Raw genomic sequence first — 18,549 nt, forward strand, 5'->3', positions numbered from 1 at the left:
TACTTCATTTGTTAAATTCAGTATAAAGAAGCTCGCTTGAAAGTAACTCCATGCGTAACCAGAACATTCTAACAAACAACATAAAATCCTTCACACTAACAAAACAAACCATCACATTATTTGAAAGGTGCTTCCTGTTTTTTTACAAGTTATTTTCTTTTACCAGTTGACTGAAAACCAAATGATTTGACTAAGTTGACTAGACCATCCTTTACTGGTATCATAATTGTATCATAAGTATCATAATTGGTTTTAGTGTACTTTTTAGTGTATTTTATAGTATTTATATTGTAGTATTTTATATATTTATTGTAAACCTATGTTGGAAACCACTCTGAGACTGGGGAAAAGGGAGAGTGGTATAAAAATCAAACAAACAAACGAACAAAGATGGCCTTTGAAAACAGAGGAGGAACTCCATTATTTTTCATACTGCTATGGCTTCACCTGAAATGGCCAATGTTCTTTAGGACCCCAAGGGGCAGAAAAGTAACTGTCACAAGATGGTTTCGTTATCTGTCTGGTGGTTGCTTTATCTCTACAGTACAATGTGATTCAGTTGGATGCATGAAGCTGTCTCAGGCCAAGTCAGGTCCCCGATTTCTCGAGGTTAGTGTTGTCTACTCTGACAGACAGCAGGTCTTCAAGGATACAGCAGAGATCTTCCACATCATCTGCTTCCTGATCATTTTAACTGGATATGCCAGAGTGCAAAGCTTCAGGATGCAAAGGAGATGCTCTACCACTGAGCCGCAGGTCTACCTCACATTAGTTTGTTTATTGAAGAAAACTCCTCTGCAAATTCTCCGTACACTTAAACACACCGCTTAAGAAAGGACCAGAAAAACTCACCACACTTTTCCTTCTCCTAAAAGACAACGCTGCCTGCATTTGTATTGAACGGCTGCGGCACACATGCTACAGCCTCATACTCCAATATGCTTTGATTCACAGCTTTCGCATGCAACAAAGCATATTTTTTGCTGTTTTTCCAAAAAGAAATTTGAATGCTATTCCTCTCTAAAATAGTTATTTATTCACCTATGTGCACACTGTTCTTTCTGCTTTGTTTCTAAACCTGTAGACTCTTGATGTGGCAACAACCCACAGCATAGTTCAAAGGACTGGAAGAATCAGGATTCTTGTAAACAACACCTTTTACAGGTGGCCATAAGGCCACAGCAGACTAGATTCAGTCAGGAAGTACAGAGTGTGGGCAGCCAGTTTCTCCTGGTCAATGAAGGTATCCCACATTTGTCATATGGAAGCATGGGAACATCGTTCATTACAACTTACCTAGAACATCGTTCATTACAACCTTTAAAGTACAGGTTAAACATCTGAGCTTTAGCAAGGGCATTAAACACTGAAAAAATCAGCCCTAAGGAATTGTACAATGTCAAGGAAAGAAACACATCTTACCATGACATGCCTCTATAGATGCCAAGTATAGATGCTGGTGAAGCGTTAGGAGCAAAAACTACCCGGCCATGGCCACACAACCAGTTTTACAATGGTCTTACCATGGTAAGTGCTACCATTTGCATGTCGTTTACAATGCTTCCTTCTAAAGATAATATGGGAAGCTGATGCTGAACTGGTTGGTAGGAAGTAAAGTATGGATTCAGAGAACTAACAATGCAATCCTATGGAGAGTTACTCCAGTCTCACTGATTTCAATGGGCTTAGATTGGAATAATTTATCACAGGATTGCATTGTAACTTCACATGCACACCTGTAATATACATTTGTTCTACAATCCTGGCCGAATCACTGTTTCTCAAACTCAGATCTCCACATGTAACATGGAACTAATGATAGTGAATCTACATGAATTCTAAGCATGAGTGACTGGCATGCTGTTTCTATTTAAATTTATGCAGAAGGCTATACAAACTTCACAGGGGTAAAGATTTCTTTTTATGCAAGCAAGCTAGTATGATTACTCTGTTATAGTACGAGGCTATGCAGCGCTTGTCTGAAAGTTGGACAACGTTGAGCAAAGTAATTATCACGGCTCTTCTCAAAGACTTCTGGGAACTGTGTCGACTTACAAATTACAAAATATCTCCTTAAAGAACACTGAAGAAGTCTTGCCAGACATGATGATCTTGCAAGTATGTGAATCTTACTACTTTACACTTACCCGATCTCCCCGATTTATTTAGATCACACGCTGGACAATCCTGATCTTTCTTTCTGTATGATAGTGGCAGACTTTCTCCTGGAAATTACTAAATGGCAGTAGATTTCCTTCCTGAGTAGTAGTAGTAACATTTGCGCTATATGATCAGCCACTGCAGTTGGATCCTTTTTTAAACAAATCTTGTTAGTCTTTATGGTACCACGGGAGACTCCATTTTCCACATGCTTAATTGAACTGTATTTATTCTGAAAAGGCCAACAATAACCTTTATCACAGGACACTCATCTAAAACCACCGATTTTTTTTTAAAAAGGCATTAAAAACTTCTATAACCAGTGCACTGGAGTGGCTGGAGTGTCAGAGTAGGACAGTGGTGGTGAATCTTTGGCACTCCAGATGTTCATGGACTACAATTCCCATCAGCCCCTGCCAGCATGGTCAATTAGCCATGCTGGCAGGAGCTGATGGGAATTGTAGTCCATGAGCATCTGGAGTTCCATAGGTTCGCCACCACTGGACTAAGATCTGGCAGACCCGGAATCCCCACTCCTGCCACTGAAGCTTGCTGGGTGACACTGGGCCGGTGACACACTCTCAGCCTAATCTACGTCACAGGGTTGTGTGAGGATAAAACACACAACCTAAGACACTTTGGGTTCCCATTTGGGGAAAAAAAGCAGGATGTAAATAAGTGAAATGATAATAATCTAGGAGGTTGAAGTTGAAATTCATAATCATCGTTCTGTCACCGACCAACACGACCTGTGGTCTCCACAAGGGTTATGACTGCAAAATACGGACCAGCTAATGGTGCAGGGTCCCTCTTGGCCACTGTTGAAGGCTGAAGGTAGTCCTGAAGGTTTGGGGAGGACAAGGACCTCAGTGAGTTACGATGCCATGGAGCGCACCCTCCAAAGCAGCCATTTTCTCCAGAGAAGCTGGTGTCCACAGTCTGGAGAAGAGCTACCATATTGTGCGGGACCATCAGATCCCCCATGGAGGCTCCATCTTCTCTTGCCACCCCGCCACCCCCGGCAACGTACCTTCCTGGAGCGGGATGGAGGCGGGGCCGGACCTCTACCGCCGCTCCGCGCGCTCCCACACCGGAGGAAAAGAGATTACCCAATCAGAAAGCTCCCCGCCTCCTCCCGCACTCCCACCTTTCCCCGCCTGCGCACTTGAAAAAAAAAAGGGGGACGAGAAAAAATAGACAGCCGCGAGGGACGCGCCTGCGCAATGACAGGAGGGCGGTCTCGGCAGCGCCGCGCCCGCCGTTTCCCGGCCTTTTAAAGGCAGCGTCGGGGGCCCGCCCGCGCGTGTTTTTGTGGCGTCTGGCCGCGCGGGCACCGGCCGTTCCTTCCCGGCAGCGCCGCCGCCCTTCCGCTCCCCTCCGCCCTCCCGAGCGCCCTCGGAGCGTCGTCGCCCTGTCCCGTTTGCGGCTGAGGTAACCGCCGCCGCCGCCGCCGCCGCCATGTACCGTTGTGTGGGGGAGCTTCTGGCGCCCGCCCGCGCCGTCGGTGCTGCCACGTCGTCCCTCTGCGGCGCGGAGCCCGGCTCGGCCCTGCTGGCGGGGAGCGGACCCGGGAGGGTCCCGCCGAGCCGGCGCCGCTACAGCCAGGCGGTGGAGCAGGAGGACGACCCGAACTTCTTTAAGATGGTGGAGGGCTTCTTCGACCGCGGCGCCGGCATCGTGGAGGACCAGCTCGTGTCCGGGCTGCGCACCCGCGAGAGCGCGGAGGAGAAGCGGCACCGCGTGCGCGGCATCCTGCGCATCATCAAGCCCTGCAACCACGTGCTCAGCGTCTCCTTCCCCATCCGGCGCGAGAGCGGCGAGTGGGAGGTCGTCGAGGGCTACCGGGCCCAGCACAGCCAGCACCGCACCCCCTGCAAGGGAGGTGAGCGGCAGGACCCCTCCCGCCCTTTGCGCCGGTTCCTAAAGACACCTGCCCTGGCCAAGCAGCAGTGCAGCAAAGCTGAGCCGCCCCTTCCATTGCTTTACCCTAGGGTGATCTGCATTGAGCAGGGGGCTCGATTGGATGGCCTCTAGGGTGAATTCCGGCTCTGCGCTTCTGTAAAGAGGAAAAAGCTCAAGTACATGGCTTCCCTGACCTGCACAGTTGCAGATCTCGGAAGCTAACCAGGAAGGACCCTGAATAATATTTGGATGGGAGACCTCCAAGGAGTACCAAGGAAGGCAGGCAGTGGCAAACCACTTCTGAACCTCTCTTGGGTTGACAACCCTACTGGGTTGCTCTAAGTCAGCTGTCAGTTGATTGCACCTGACTTATGTGGTCCAGGCTAGCCCAGTCTGGTCAGATCTCAGAAGCTAAGCAGGAACGACCCTGGTTAATATTTGGATGGGAGACCTCCGAGGAATACCAGGGTCGTGATGTGGAAACAGGGAATGGCAGACCATCTCGGAACATCTCTTGCCTTGAAAACACTACCTGGGGTCGCCATCAGTCAGATATGACTTTACGGGGGATGGGGGGGGGCGGCGGCGGCGGCATTGAGAAGTGCTGGGTCTTGAGGCCTGCCTATATATCATGCTCCATGTTGTGGGCTCCTGGCATCTCCCACGCGGCACTATTTTCTTCTACAAAACCTCACGCAGGAAAGCCAGTTTAGAAGCACTGGCAAGTTTTGGCTCCACCAAAGCCAACTCTGAATGTTTCTTGCTGTGAAAACCCTATGTGGTTGCTGTTAAGTCAAGTATGAGTTGGAGGCAAAAAAAACCCAACCAGGATACTGTTAGAGTAAACTGCTTCTTGACCTAGGTGGTCCAGCCTAGGCCAATCTGGTCAGATCTCAGAAGCTAAACAGGGAGAACTCTTGAGAGACTCCAAGGAAGTCCAGGGTTGCTATATAGAGGCAGGCAATGGCAGACCACCTCTGAACAGTCTTTCTTTGAAAACCCTACAAGGTTGCTATAAGTCAACTGAGTTGACAGCAAAAACACCAGGATACTTGTAGAATTAAGGGCACCCTGGCTGGACTGTCCAAGCTAGTCCGATCAGGTCAGATCTCAGAGGCTAGGTAGGGAGGACCATGGTTGTTATGTGGATGGGAGATCTCCAAGGAAGTCCAGGGTTGTGACACAGGGGCAGGCCAGACTGTCTCTGAATGCCTCTTGCATTGGCCATGCTGGCAGGGGTGATGGGAATTGTAGTCCATGAACATCTGGACTGGGCTGATGGGAATTGTAGTCCATGAACATCTGGAGCACCATAGGTTGGCCACCCCTACAATTATGGCATAAGTTGGTTGCAGCTTGTCAGCACTTCCTCCACCAGGATAAACAGCTCTTTGAGAGTATAGGTGTGGCTGCCCCATTTGCTTCCCTTTTCTGTTATGTACAGGGTCTGCCAACCTCGCCCCAGCTATGGAAAATAAAAGCTTCAGTCCTGTAGCTGCTTGCTTGGTGAGATAAGCCCTGGTTGAATCCCATCGACCTGGTTATAGGATCCAGCTACATGTACATCTGGAGACTAGTTCAGTGCAACAGCATCTACTTTGCATGCAGAGGGTCATGGATTCAGTCCAGCCAAAAGGGTGAAGTATAAGTGATAGGAAGGACCTTGGCCTGGGGCGGAATAGATGGGACCAGTAGTCTGTATAAGGCTGCTTCGTGTGCTATTTGATTTGGCTCTGTGGTTGATGACTCAGCTGTGTATGAGCTGGCAGCGTTTGGAGCAGTATGAAGATATAGTAGTGCCCATTGTGTTTATTCATTCTGCTCACTCTGTTGTGTTTGTGGCTTCACAATAGTCACGAGAGGTAGTGTAGCCTGGGGAACTGATCTACGATTACTTGGTGAATTGCATGTTTTCTGGGGCCATCCCGTAATGGCTCTGTTGTGAAATAAGAAGTTCTGTCTGATTGATCTGCAGAGTTCCCATCATGCTTGCAAATCATTCCTTCATGCAGCATTCATTAAGTGATGGAAGGTGTAAGCCAGCCTTTGTAGCCGATGTAATTTTTCCATTAGAGGGGGAAACTTCACATGCTGAGTTTCTTTAATGGACCCCCAAGGCATAAACTGCCAGCCAGAAGAAAATGCTGGTATCTCTACTTGCAAGTGATCCTTGCCTACCATTGTATACAAAAATCATTTCCATATTGAGCTACAAACCTGGGCATTGGCTTATGCTAGACATGGTCCCGTGTCCTAGAGCAGGGATGTCAAACTCTCTTGGTACAGGGTCCAGATATGACATAAATGTGAGTTGGTTGGTCTGGGCTTGGGTAGTGGTGGGGGGCTGGTTCAGCTGGCAAACTCCCAGTATGCTTGCCAGCCCAGATCAGCACTGAGGGGTGGGGTGGGGGGCTGTTTGAGCCACCTAGATCAGCACTGGGGAGCAGGCTACTTGGGCTGGAGAGCCCACAGTAAGCTCACCGGCCCAGAACAGCACTGGGGGAAGTGGTTGGCGTAGGGGTTGGGGAGGCTTGGCAGGCCAGATCTGGAGTGAGGGGTAGGTAAGTTTCTGAATTGATGAGGCCACAGCAGCCTCACCATGCCAGATTGAGAGGGGGGGTTGCCTCAGCTAACTTGTGGGCCTCATACGCCTTTCCAAGGGTCCGGATGCGGGCCACAGACCACATGTTTGACATCCTTGCCCTAGAGGCATTGTGTAAGCTAGATATATCATCTTCTTTTCTGTTCTGTTGCCTTTACTACCATATTCCCACACATGAAACATATCTGTTTCTTTTTGTCTCCCTGTACACAATGAGGATGTGCAAACAATTCCAGCATTGTCGTTAAGTCTTTTTAGTTAAGTTTGCATAGCTGGACTTGTAAGTGCTTGTAGATTTCTGTTGAAAGCCTACTGAAAGGTTTTCCAAAAGTGGATTGCAGCAATATGGCAAGCTGCGTTAAATGAACGGCCCAGCTTTCACAAGACTTGCAAACTGAGGTGCGTTAAAGTTGAGTAGCATGGACTTCATGGGCAAAAACAGCTGTGTGGCTTATCAAAGTGGCTGCATTTACATGACCAGTGTTTAGTAGTGTTAAATATTAGGCAAGTGTGTGATGCTTGATGATCAGATATCCTTCTTCCTCAGAGTCAGCATTTCTCACCTATGGTGTAAAAAAGTAGCCTGTTGCATTACTTTTGCATAAGGTGTTTCGGTGCTTGCTTTGCATCTCATGTTGAAATCCGCAAACAGGCAAAAGAGCAGAGCGCTGTAAGTCAGCAGGTGCCTTGCTTCTGTTTGCACCTTAACTCAAAAATAACTCCTGCTTGAGTTCAGCGGACTTACTCCCACGAAAACAGGCATGACATTTCAGTCATCCCCAGATTGGTGCCCGGGGCCATCACGGTGCCCGCTGACACATTTCTTAATGCCTGGCAGGTACTTTTAGAAAGTGGGAGGGGTTGGGGGGGGTGTTAGAGCTTGTGCCTGAAATGTCAAATTGTTACCTGTTAGAGTTTCATATAACCATACTCACGTGACAGCTGTTTTGTGATGTGCCGACCACCCTGTGTTCAGAATCCCAAAGATGCCCTGAGATGCCCAAAGATGCCCTGAGAGTCAAATAGGAAAGGATCCCGCTATACTACTTTAACCATACAGTTTCCTTTCAGGCATTTAAATTTGTGTCTCCATGCAGGTCTTAGAAAATGAGAATTCACACAAAGAATGTGGAGGTAGGGTTATATCGACCTTCATTCCCCCTGCCCCCAGATACTTTAAGAAGAACGGGGAAAGGTGCAAAGGAAGAGAAATGTGCAGACACTGTATGACTCATATCTTGCAGTTGCCAGTCCATGCTTGCTTAAGGGCAAATCCTGCAAAAGAAATAGGAAACTTGAAAACATCCTTTCTGAGGTGTTGCTGGTTTCCTGCACTCCTGCGAAAATTGTTGGTCTCAGCATTCATACAGTTCAAACAGTTCTCATCATCCTCTGCACAAAAGGACAGTTCCACCTCTCTCTTATCCCATCTACAAGTTTTCTGCAACAGTTATAAAATATTCAGCTGCATCCCACGCTGAATTATTTCTTGTTTAAGTTGTGCTTTTGTGGTGGTGTTAAAAGCGTGACTCATCGGCGGTGCACAAATTGTTTCAAAACTTTTGCAGTTGCTGAAGTCAGTTAACTTGGTGAGTTTCTGTTCCTTTAAGCCACTTTTCAGTTTGCCTCAATATGCTGAATCAGTCTCTGATATGAGCAAAAGAGCTACTTGGTTTCCCAGGTTTATACAGTACTGTTAGGAATGCAAAACTCTGAGTTTTCCCCCCTGCTAGTGGCACTAACCAAAAGAAGCACAGTTGTTCCATGAAACTAATACATTGAAGTGAAATACTGAAGTGTTTCCATGTTAGCAAAACCACCTTTGACAAAGCTTTAAATCAAATCAGTCGAAATGCTTGTCTGAAGGGTCGTTTCTGAGAAATCAACGCTCCTTTGGAGTGACATGTTTTGGAGCGATCAAACTTTACGATGAAGCAAAACTTCCCAGAGGTGTGATGTTAAGATCCCGCTGCTCTCTGCTCACAGTTAGTCTTTTGTAAATTGAATTGTTTCTGTGTCTTGCTGCCGGCATGCTCCCTGACACAGCAATTTTGCAGCATTAGAACACCGATAAAAAAAGCCCCGTGATGCAGAATGGTCAGCCGCAGCACTGCAGTCAAAGCTCTGCTCATGATCCAAGTTCAGTCCCGGCAGAAGTCAGTTTCAGGTACCCCCCCTCAAGGTTGTCTCAGCCTTTCATCCTTCAAAAGTTGGTAAAATGAGTACCCAACTGGCGTGGGGTAAAATGTAGATGAGTGGGGGAGGCGATGGCAAACCACCCTGCAAGCAGCCTGCCTTATAAACATCGTTGACCTGGTGCTCGGATAGCGGACTGCCTTTACTTTAAAAAGCTATTGTGTCACAGCTCTTGAATTACCAGTTTAACACTTGATCTTATTGAGTTAGCTGAAGTTGTCCTTGTTACCCAGTCTGGCAGCTGAGAATCTGACTTTGCTCTCCTAAGCAGAGTTACAGCCTTCTAACATTGAAGTCACTGGGGCTTAGAAGGTTGTAACTTGATTTAGGATGACACTACAAAACCACTTTGGGTGGTCTTATTTGAAAAGAGAACTGTTATTGAGTGGAACCTGGATTCTGATATCTTAATATGTATTCCTCAAAATGACACCAGTACCACACCGTCTCCACATCTGTCCCAGTTTTATTTATGGTTAGCCCATCCCTAAATAGTCTGTTTTCCGCTAGGGGGGCAAAATAGCTATGAAAGAATTGACATTGTATACTTTGTACAGATTCTCCTTTGTAGTGATTGCTGGTGGTTTTAACCCATTTGCCACAAGAAACTCAGGGTGTGTTTCCACCAATTCCACCCGCTCTCCGCAGACCCCCAACTAGTTTGTTCTCATTCTCCACCTAAAGGGAGGGGGGGGGGATAGTCCACGGGGATTAGGACTTGAAGAAGCCCCGAAGAAAGATGTAAAAGTGTCCTTTTACAAGTGTCCTTTTACAAAAAAAGGATGACGATTTAGACCCCAGAAATTATATTCCAGCCTGCCATTCTGTCCATTAAGCTTCACTGTTTCATGATTTGCTTTGTTTGAGCCACAGGAGTCCAGAAGTCATGTAGGGGTTAAGTATGTCAGGCTAGGACTGGAAAGACCCAGGTTGTGCCAAGGAAGCCCACTGAGTCACCTTGGGGCAGTCACACTTTCTCAGCCTAATCTACCTCACACGGTTGTTGTGAGGAGAAAATGGAGGTGATGAGAATGACGACTTGGGCTCCATTGGGAAGGAACATGGGGTAGAAATGAAATAAATAAAATAGTTAAGTCCCCTGCCTGTCTCTTCCGCCCTGTGTTGCTTCCCAGCACTGTAGGCAAGTGGGTGACAGTTTTAAGTGGACCAGAGTGCACCGTTTCAGACTTTGGACTTTTGATGCACAGATCACAAAAGTTAGGTACTGCTGGCAGATTCCTGGAAAAGCAGACACATCATCCTGTTCTGTGATCACCTAAGAGAGAAATTACTTGCATCCCTGAGCTGGGTTCTTGGCATTATAGGTTAAGGTTTTGATCCAGAAAAGTATTTTAGGCATCTGTACTGTCAGGTTTTGGCCATCATCTTTGAGCAAATACCTCCTTGAACAAACACCTCTTGAAGCCCAAACGTTTTTTTAAAACCCACAATACCCAGCATGTCCATTGTCTTCACAGCTGTATTGAGTCAAGAGTTGTTCAGATCCTGGCCGAAATACTTCCTTGATGAACAAGAAACTTTACTTTGAGCAACTGCAAGCACTTGTATCATTCCGTGGTAATGTCACTGCTGTATTCAGATCGCCATTTCGTGCTTCAAAAGATGATCAAGTGAAGACTCCTTGCTAAATAAAATGGTGTCGAAGACATTTTCAACTTAAAGCAGGCTCTGTTTTTGATACTGGAATTGGACCCAACTTGTACATTTGGTTTTTAAAACACACCCTGAGCCTTTGGAGTGAGTGTAATGGTGGGAAATGTCATCAAGTCACAGCTGACTTACGGTGACCCTGTAGGGTTTTTGAAATGATTTGGAAGTGGTTTGCCATTCCCTTGTGGGCTGAGCGGGTTCTGAGAGAACTGTGACTGGCCCAAGGTCACCCAGCAGGCTTCATGTGGAAGAGTGGGCAATCGAACCCAGTTCTTCGGATTAGAGTCCACCGCTGTTAACCACCGTGCCGTGCTGGCTCTCTTGAAGTGGGTAGAATAGAGTAAACATTTGAGCTTTAAGTAAATGCAGACATAGTAAATAACATTTGACCTTGCCTGTTTGCATTCAGCATAGCTGAAAGAAATCATTAATCTAGGATGTTATAACTGCTAAGCTGAAAGATAAGGCCTGCTGTTTACTAGGATGACTGTTTTATGCTCCTTCAGATTAAAGGCATTAGGTCAAAGTGGTGGGTGTTTTTAAGGATTTACATTCATTGAACAGCATCAGATTGTGGTTCGCAAAGTCGTCCTTCATTTCTCAACATGTTTGACTTCTGTCAGAATTACTATGCAATTTACAGTGTGCCCCATACCATATTTCCAACTCACTGTTCCTTTTCCTAGTCTTGCTGCACAGAAACATTTAATTGTAGTCGCTTCTACATGCAAAGCGAATGCTCTGAGATAACCGTTAAGGCTCTTATCTTGAGCATTAACTTATCTTATCATTTGTGTAGTGCTTTAAGGATGCTCAACGTACTTTAAATACATTGATCAACATTATGACAGCCCTGTAAGGGAGGTAGTGTTAAAGCAATATTGCTGGTGGCGTTCTGAGACCAAGAGTTCATTGGTTAAGGGAAGATTTGAGCTCAGGTTTAGAGTCGATTAATTTATTTATAATCTTCCTTTTCCGTGATGGGGACCCAGAGCAGCTTACATTGTTCTCTCTTCCATTTTACCCTCATGAAAGCCCTGAGAAGTAGGTTAGACTTGAGTGTGTGTGAGCTGCTGTGGTAGAATCAAAATTCGAACTCTGACCATTACACCAATCTGGCATGTGTGTGAGTTGGAATCTTTAAAAAAGCACGCTGCTGTTCATCATGTTATACGTCAGTGATGGCGAACCTTTTTGAGACCGAGTGCCCAAATTGCCACCCCAAACCCGCTTATTTATCGCAAAGTGCCAACACGGAAATTTAACCTGAATACTGAGGTTTTAGTTTAGAAAAAATGGTTGGCTCTGAGGCATGCATTACTCGGGAGTAAGCTTGGTGGTCGTCGTTGGCTTTGCTTTGAAGCAACCATGCGTCTCTTCCAACGGGTGAATCACGACCCTAAGAGGGTTTACTCAGAAGAAAGCCCCATTGCCAGCAACCGAGCTTACTCCCAGGTAAAGGATCACGCTTTAGTCCTTCGCATGAAAATCAGTGGGGTTTAACAGTGCTTAACAGGGTTACCTACACTGCTTCCCCAAAACTAGGTCTTAGGTTTAATGCTAATAATCGAACCCAGCGACCCAGACTAGCCTAAATGTGTGTGGGGGACACTCTGTTTGCGCGTGCCCACAGAGAGGGCTCTGAGTGCCACCTCTGGCACCCGTGCCATAGGTTCGCCACCACTGTTATATGTGGCTTTTCTGGGTATGGGGATGAATTTTGGGGGAAAGTGGCATGATTCAGCCTTCACGGTGCTCGTTTCAGTTCTAGGGCAGTGGTGGTGAACCTTTGGCACTCCAGATGTTATGGACTACAATTCCCATCAGCCCCTGCCAGCATGGCCAATTGACGGGCTGATGGGAATTGTAGTCCATAACATCTGGAGTGCCAAAGGTTCGCCACCACGGTTCTAGGGTGTGGTAAGGGTTCTTCCCAAGGACTGTACTGCCTATTTTGAAAGCAGCAATTTATTAGAAGCACAAATAGTTTTCTTTGAGCAGTCCCTGTAGTCTTGCATTAGTTGTGTCTGCGCCGTCAAGTTTCAGCTGACTTTACAGTGACCCTGTAAGGTTTTCAAGGCAAGAGACGTTCAGAGGTGGGTTGCCGTTACCTGCCTGCACATAGGCTGATCGAGTTCTGAGAGAACTGTGACAAACTCAAAGTCACCCTGCAGGCTTTTGATGGCGGAGAGGAGAATCAAACCTAGTTCTCCAGACTTGAGTCTGCTTCTTTTATCCATTACACCACTCCTTATAGCAGTGGTGGCGAACCTTTGGCACTCCAGATGTTATGGACTACAATTCCCATCAGCCCTGCCAGCATGGATAATTGGCCATGCTGGCAGGGGCTGATGGGAATTGTAGTCCATAACATCTGGAGTGCCAAAGGTTCGCCACCACGGCCTTATAGGCTCAAGTAGGCTATTTGCATGAGCCATGCGGTTGTTGTGGAAAGGGTATTGGTAGTCCCTCTGCCCAGATTCCTCTGAACCGACACTGAAGGGAAACATGTCTAGCAAAAGGATTCCTAACTGTGATTCCTAACTGTTCTGCTTCTAACATCTGGTGTTGATCACAGTGTTACAATGGTGGATTCAGTATTTGCTGTAGTCAGGGGCACAACAGCCACAGTTGTGTACTCTGCCAGTCAATGGTAAACACAGTTTATTTTATTTTACTTTTGACTGATGAAGAAATGCTTGCCTGCCGTGAATAAAGAGCTTTATTTAATGTGTTCTGATAATTGGAATTGAAACTTTATTAAGCCTTTCCTATTTTGGGGGTGAAACTTGAACTTGTGTTAACGATAACTGCATTTGATTTTGACCCTTCCTGAATAAACCTTTTTCTGAACTCAGTTTTCTAGCCTGAAAACTGCTTGCCCTCATTTGCTGTGGAAGTAGAATTCCATGTGGCTGCTCAACTAAATCAGTTATTTGATTTCACTTTGAGGTACTGTTTTTCATGGCAGATTGCAAGCATGTAACGCGGGCAGCATGGGGGTTTATCCTTTCACATGCCGACTTCGGGAAAATATAGGGAAAGCATGTTGAGTTGCAACCAACTCATGGCAGCGGCTCAAAAACACAGGCTTTTCAAAGAAAACCAGAACTTGATTTTCCTTCTCAGTTAGGTTTTTTCCTGTAGTTTCCATAATCTAAGCAAACATTGTAATCTCTCTCCTCCCAGTTCAGTTGTTTCAGCCTGTGAGTTGCTGTTCTAAAGCGTGGTGCTTACAGTTGATAGAAAATGGCCTCTTTCTACAGAAGGGAATGAAAGATGAGGAACAGGAATTGCAAATTCTCTGCAGTTTAGGGGATGAAAGAATGAATCCGTTTGAGTACATGTGAAAATCTGCTGCTGAGCGCTTCCCCAGGAACCCTCCCACAACTTGACTGTGTGTGCCTAGAGGCGCTCCCAACAGGAAACCACAGCTGCTCTTGTTCATCATATGAATCAGCAGCTGCCTAGGGAACTAAATGTTTCCAAGTAGGGTACAAGAAATGGGAGTTAGCAGCATACAACTCACTTGGCTGGGCCCTTACAAAACTTCCCTTAGCAAAAGCATTATTTGTTTCAGTTCAAATGTAGGCATGCAACCGACACAAACACAATCGTAAGATACAAACTGCAGAACTATTGTGAAACATCAAGTATATACTCTCAGGATAAATTTCTCACTTGAAACAGGAAAGCATTCCATTTTCCACATTTATCAGACATTTGGCTATGTAGTAAACAAGTTAGTTTACATATCGACAAATGTATTCTGTTAATTTGTCTAACCAATCCTCCTTTAGGGTTATGATCTTATTCTGAACAAAAATTAGCATTGCAGATGTTATGAGCACAAACTCATAAACATCTTTAGAAACGAGATCTGCATAATTTAGCAAAAAATTTCTCGGGATAATGGTATCGTTATGGCTTTAGAAATAGCTATAGCTATCATATTTCAAAATTCTCGCTGCGTTGAGTATAAATTGGCGTTGGTAGCGACAAATACCCAACAGCCCCCCTTAGCCTCTTGATAATTTTTGCTAATTTTATAGGGAGATAGACGCCACTGATATAGTTGTTTCAGCTGTTTTGTTTGTTGAATTGGTGCTAAACAGCTGAACAAACCAGTGAATGGTCTGCCACTATGAATGAGCAGTTGTGTGCCCTGGGCTAAAACTCTCCAGGAGGTTGATAAGATGGTATAGAACAGTGGTGGCGTAATCCCATGGCATCGGTGCCAGTGGTAACTCTGAGCCTCTCTGTAAGCACGTGCAAACAGAGTCTCGTCCGATTGCCCCCCCAGGCTGGCCTGGGCTACTGGGCTCGATTATTAGAATTAAACCTAAGACCTAATTTTGGGGAAGCAGTGTAGGCAACCCTGTTAAGTGCTGCTAAACCCCACTGATTTTCATTCAAAGAACTAAAGCATGATCCTTTACCTGGGAGTAAGCGTGGTTGCTGGCAATGGGGCTTGCTTCTGAGTAACCCTCCTAAGTTCATGATTCACCCGTTCGAAGAATTGCATAGTTGCTTCAAAGCAAAGCCAACGACCACCACCAAGCTTACTCCCGCGTAACGCATGCCTCTGAGCCAACCGTTTTCTCTAAACTAAAACCTCAGTATTCAGGCTAAATTTCTGTGTTGGCACTTTGCAATAAATAAGTGGCTTTTCGGTTGCAATTTGGGCACTCTGTCTTGAAAAGGTTCGCCATCACTGGTATAGAAAAATCTTGTAAATACCATCGCATTTATATAACCTCTTAAAGGTAACAAGTATTTTAATAAGAATTTATCAATGGTGAGTGCCCACCTTTCAGCAAACCATAACCAGAGAGGATTTTCCTCAAATCCAGGTCCCCCTCCTTTGCAGTCCATCTGGGATACATGCCCACCCTTAGTCAGGTTTAAATAGAGGATTAAGGTGTGTTTTATATTTAAATTTAAAATTGGAGAAAGCATTACTGACTCAGAATTGTATAATCAAAAAGAACCTGCAGAGATGGAACAGTGGTTTTTAACAAAGCACATGGTTGCACATTGTATCTTTATTCTCTTGTATTAAAATATTTAGTGTTTCAATGAACAAATTGTCCTATTTCTCTTCTCTAACCTGTATTAGGTTTAGTCTAATAAACATACTACAGCAGCCATTCTGTTAAGAGGCGTTTCTGACGTCCCTGCCTCCATATTTTGAACAGTTCCTTTCTGGCTTCTATCAGTTATCTTCAAGATGGCTGTCTTTCAAATAGGGCTAGAACTAAGCAGAATTGTGTGACACAGCCAGTTAACATTTTTGGTCCATCCTCAGACCTGGAGAGCTCTCTGCAAGTCAGCATAAATGAAACTGACCTAAATAGACCAGTGGTGGGATCCAAAAATTTTAGTAACAGGTTCCCATGGTGGTGAGATTCAAACTGTATGGGGCTGGGCGGGGCACGACGGGGCGTGGCCAGGCATTCCAGGGGCGAGGCATTCCTGGGCGGGGCTGTGGCAAGGATGCAGCCACTGCGCCGGTCCTTGGGTGGGAAATGAATGCACGCAGGGGCAGGCTGCCACGCACGCCGGTGCACCTCCTGCTAGACTGCTTCAAGTTCTGGCCGCTACTGCCGAGAGGAGGGGCGTAACTAAGGCAAAAATCACATGGCAAAATCACCAATTAGTAACCCCCTCTCGGCACACACAAATAATTAGTAACCTACTCTCGGGAACCTGTGAGAACCTGCTGGATCCCAATTCTTTGCTTTGGTTGAGTGGTGGCTTCATATGTTCGTGTGGTCATAGCTGATATCACTTATGGACAGAGAGCACAGCTGAGTGTAAAAAGTCACGTTTCACATGACACTTATTTTTGGACTTTTCCATGTAACATTCCTTTATTAAAACAACTGGCAGTGAGTTGCTAGTAACTGATAATGTCCAATTAACGCAGTATTAACTAGCATTGTTAAGATCAGGCTCAACAAGCAGGACTTAGTGAGTTGGCACAGGAAAATGGATTCTCCTAAAGGATTTGAACTAACAGTTCCAGTGTTTTCACCCACATACAACTGGTATCTCTGGGAATGATAGAAAGAGCTCATATTAAATCACGAACACTACCTCAGTCATGTGGTCCGTGAGAGTCTTTCTGAGCAGACTTGTGAGTGTTTGTGCCAAGAACCATTTTAAAATAAATGTATTAAAAGAACCAGTTTGCGGGAAATGGAAAAGCTAATTGAAGCCATGATCTGTTCCTGTGTTTCCAACTGAATAGCCTTGTTTCTGAGAGTAATACAGTTCGTAATGCTAGTAATTTTGCTTGTATTGAAATTACCCTATTGCTTTCCATCTCCAAAAAAGATGGTCTTTAAAAATTCTAGAACCTGAGTTAGTCTGGAGTTCAAGTCTCCATGCCCAGCCACACTTTTTAAAAGCTGTTAATGATGGGAAGTTTTGGAGGACATTAATTCATAGGGTCACCATAGGTGGGAGGCAACTTGATGGCACAACACACACACACACAAAGGGATTTTTAAAAAGTAAAACAAAGAGCCCAAACAGTCATAATTCTGAGAGGTGTTTTTGAATGGTTGACACTCAATATAAAGGACTCTGATTTGGGGCAGAAGGGTTTTTTACACTTACAACCTCTTTGCAGTTTCAGCAAACAAAACGAACACCCCCCTCCACAGTGTTAAAACTGCCAAGGGGCGTGGCCGGAGGGGGTTCCTGTCTCCCCCCTCTCTTTCTTTCAGCTAATAACATTGTTCTGGGGAGCGTTCGTTTTGATTGGCCAAGTTGCATAGTTAGAAGCAGAGGTGGGATCCAGCAGGTTCTCACAAGTTCCCGAGAGTAGGTTACTAATTATTTGTGTGTGCCGAGAGGGGGTTACTAATTGGTGATTTTGCCACGTGATTTTTGCCTTAGCACTCTCCTCCCAGCAGTAGGCGCAGAACTTGAAGCAGTCTAGCAGGAGGTGCACCAGCATGCGTGGCAGCCTGCCCCTGCGTGCATTCGTTTCCCGCCCAAGGACCGGTGCAGCTGCTGCGTCCTTGCCACAGCCCCGCCCAGGAATGCCCGACCACACCCCGGAATGCCCCGCCCAGCCCCTTTGGCGCTACGCCACAGTTTGAATCCCACCACCATGGGAACCTGTTTCTAAAATTTGTGGATCCCACCACTGGTTGGAAGCATTAAATTCCCCCCTCCCACACACACACACCCTGTGCGAGCCTGTGCCCATGATACAACCCAGGACCCTGCAAAGCAACTCCTTGCCTTTAAAAACTCCTGGACCGATCTCATTGTGTATCTTGTGCCAGCTTATCTGCATTAACATTCTTTTGTCAACCCCAGGGATTCCTCCCAATTGCTCATAAACATGAATCATAGGCCTGGTACATAACAAGGCTGGGTAATCCCTGCCTTTGTTGGAGAAAAGGTTCATACCATCAAGTGTGTACTGAACCACCTGGGGTGACCTGCAGCTTATCATGAAGTGTTTTTCCAGTTATTTGAAAAACTGAAGAAAATGAGTATCAAAGCTTTGGAGCAGTTTTTCAAGCTTGGGGAGAAGAAGAACTCTTTTGTTGATGCTCAAAGAGTCCCCCCCCCCCCCCCCCGAGTTTTGGTTTGCTGGTTTCAGTGGATGGGCTGTGTTGTACCGTTGCTGTGGCAACTAGAAAACTTGTTTTGTTTGCATCATTGTCATTCATCCCCACTTGCAAACTGAGGAGCGACTTTGAAATTACTCATCTCAATAGATCTGACTCAACTGATTTATTTGACTTGATTTATTTGGCCCTTCTCTCTTTTTTTAAAGAAAATTCTCTTGTCTGAGAACAATTCTCAGATCTTGTGTTTCATTTTAACGGAACGGGAGTAGGAAAGTAGTTTAAATACTGTAGTTTTGAGTTTGGACGAATGGGATCTACAATCATGTTCTCTTGGCAGAGAGTTTAAAAAGTAAGGTTTATTTCACAGCAAGAGAACCACCACAGTGAACTAAAATAGGAATCTTGAAACACCTTAAAAATTAA

The 18,549-nt window shown here is 45.6% G+C and overlaps 2 protein-coding genes across 5 annotated transcripts in view; one reads left to right on the forward strand and one right to left on the reverse strand.

Annotated features, from left to right (window-relative positions):
• The window catches only part of SHLD2 (shieldin complex subunit 2), a 66,681-nt gene extending 62,916 nt beyond the window's left edge, over positions 1 to 3,765 (reverse strand). The window contains exon 1 of one of the 3 annotated variants that reach the window (XM_048505062.1): positions 3,625 to 3,765. The gene's annotated coding sequence lies outside the window, so the exon portion shown is untranslated. Of the gene's footprint in view, positions 1 to 2,948; positions 3,061 to 3,190; positions 3,313 to 3,624 lie in introns of those variants that run through there. The other 2 variants (XM_048505063.1, XM_048505065.1) reach the window with 2 other exon arrangements.
• Positions 3,393 to 18,549, forward strand: part of GLUD1 (glutamate dehydrogenase 1) — a 51,011-nt gene continuing 35,854 nt past the window's right edge. Inside the window, exon 1 of one of the 2 annotated variants that reach the window (XM_048505066.1) lies at positions 3,393 to 4,042. In XM_048505066.1, the coding sequence (XP_048361023.1) occupies positions 3,619 to 4,042 (424 nt within the window). In that variant the 5' untranslated portion in view covers positions 3,393 to 3,618. Of the gene's footprint in view, positions 4,043 to 11,388; positions 11,396 to 18,549 lie in introns of those variants that run through there. The other variant, XM_048505067.1, reaches the window with a different exon arrangement.

The sequence above is a fragment of the Sphaerodactylus townsendi genome, linkage group LG08 (assembly GCF_021028975.2).
Source record: "Sphaerodactylus townsendi isolate TG3544 linkage group LG08, MPM_Stown_v2.3, whole genome shotgun sequence".
Lineage (NCBI taxonomy): Eukaryota > Metazoa > Chordata > Lepidosauria > Squamata > Sphaerodactylidae > Sphaerodactylus > Sphaerodactylus townsendi.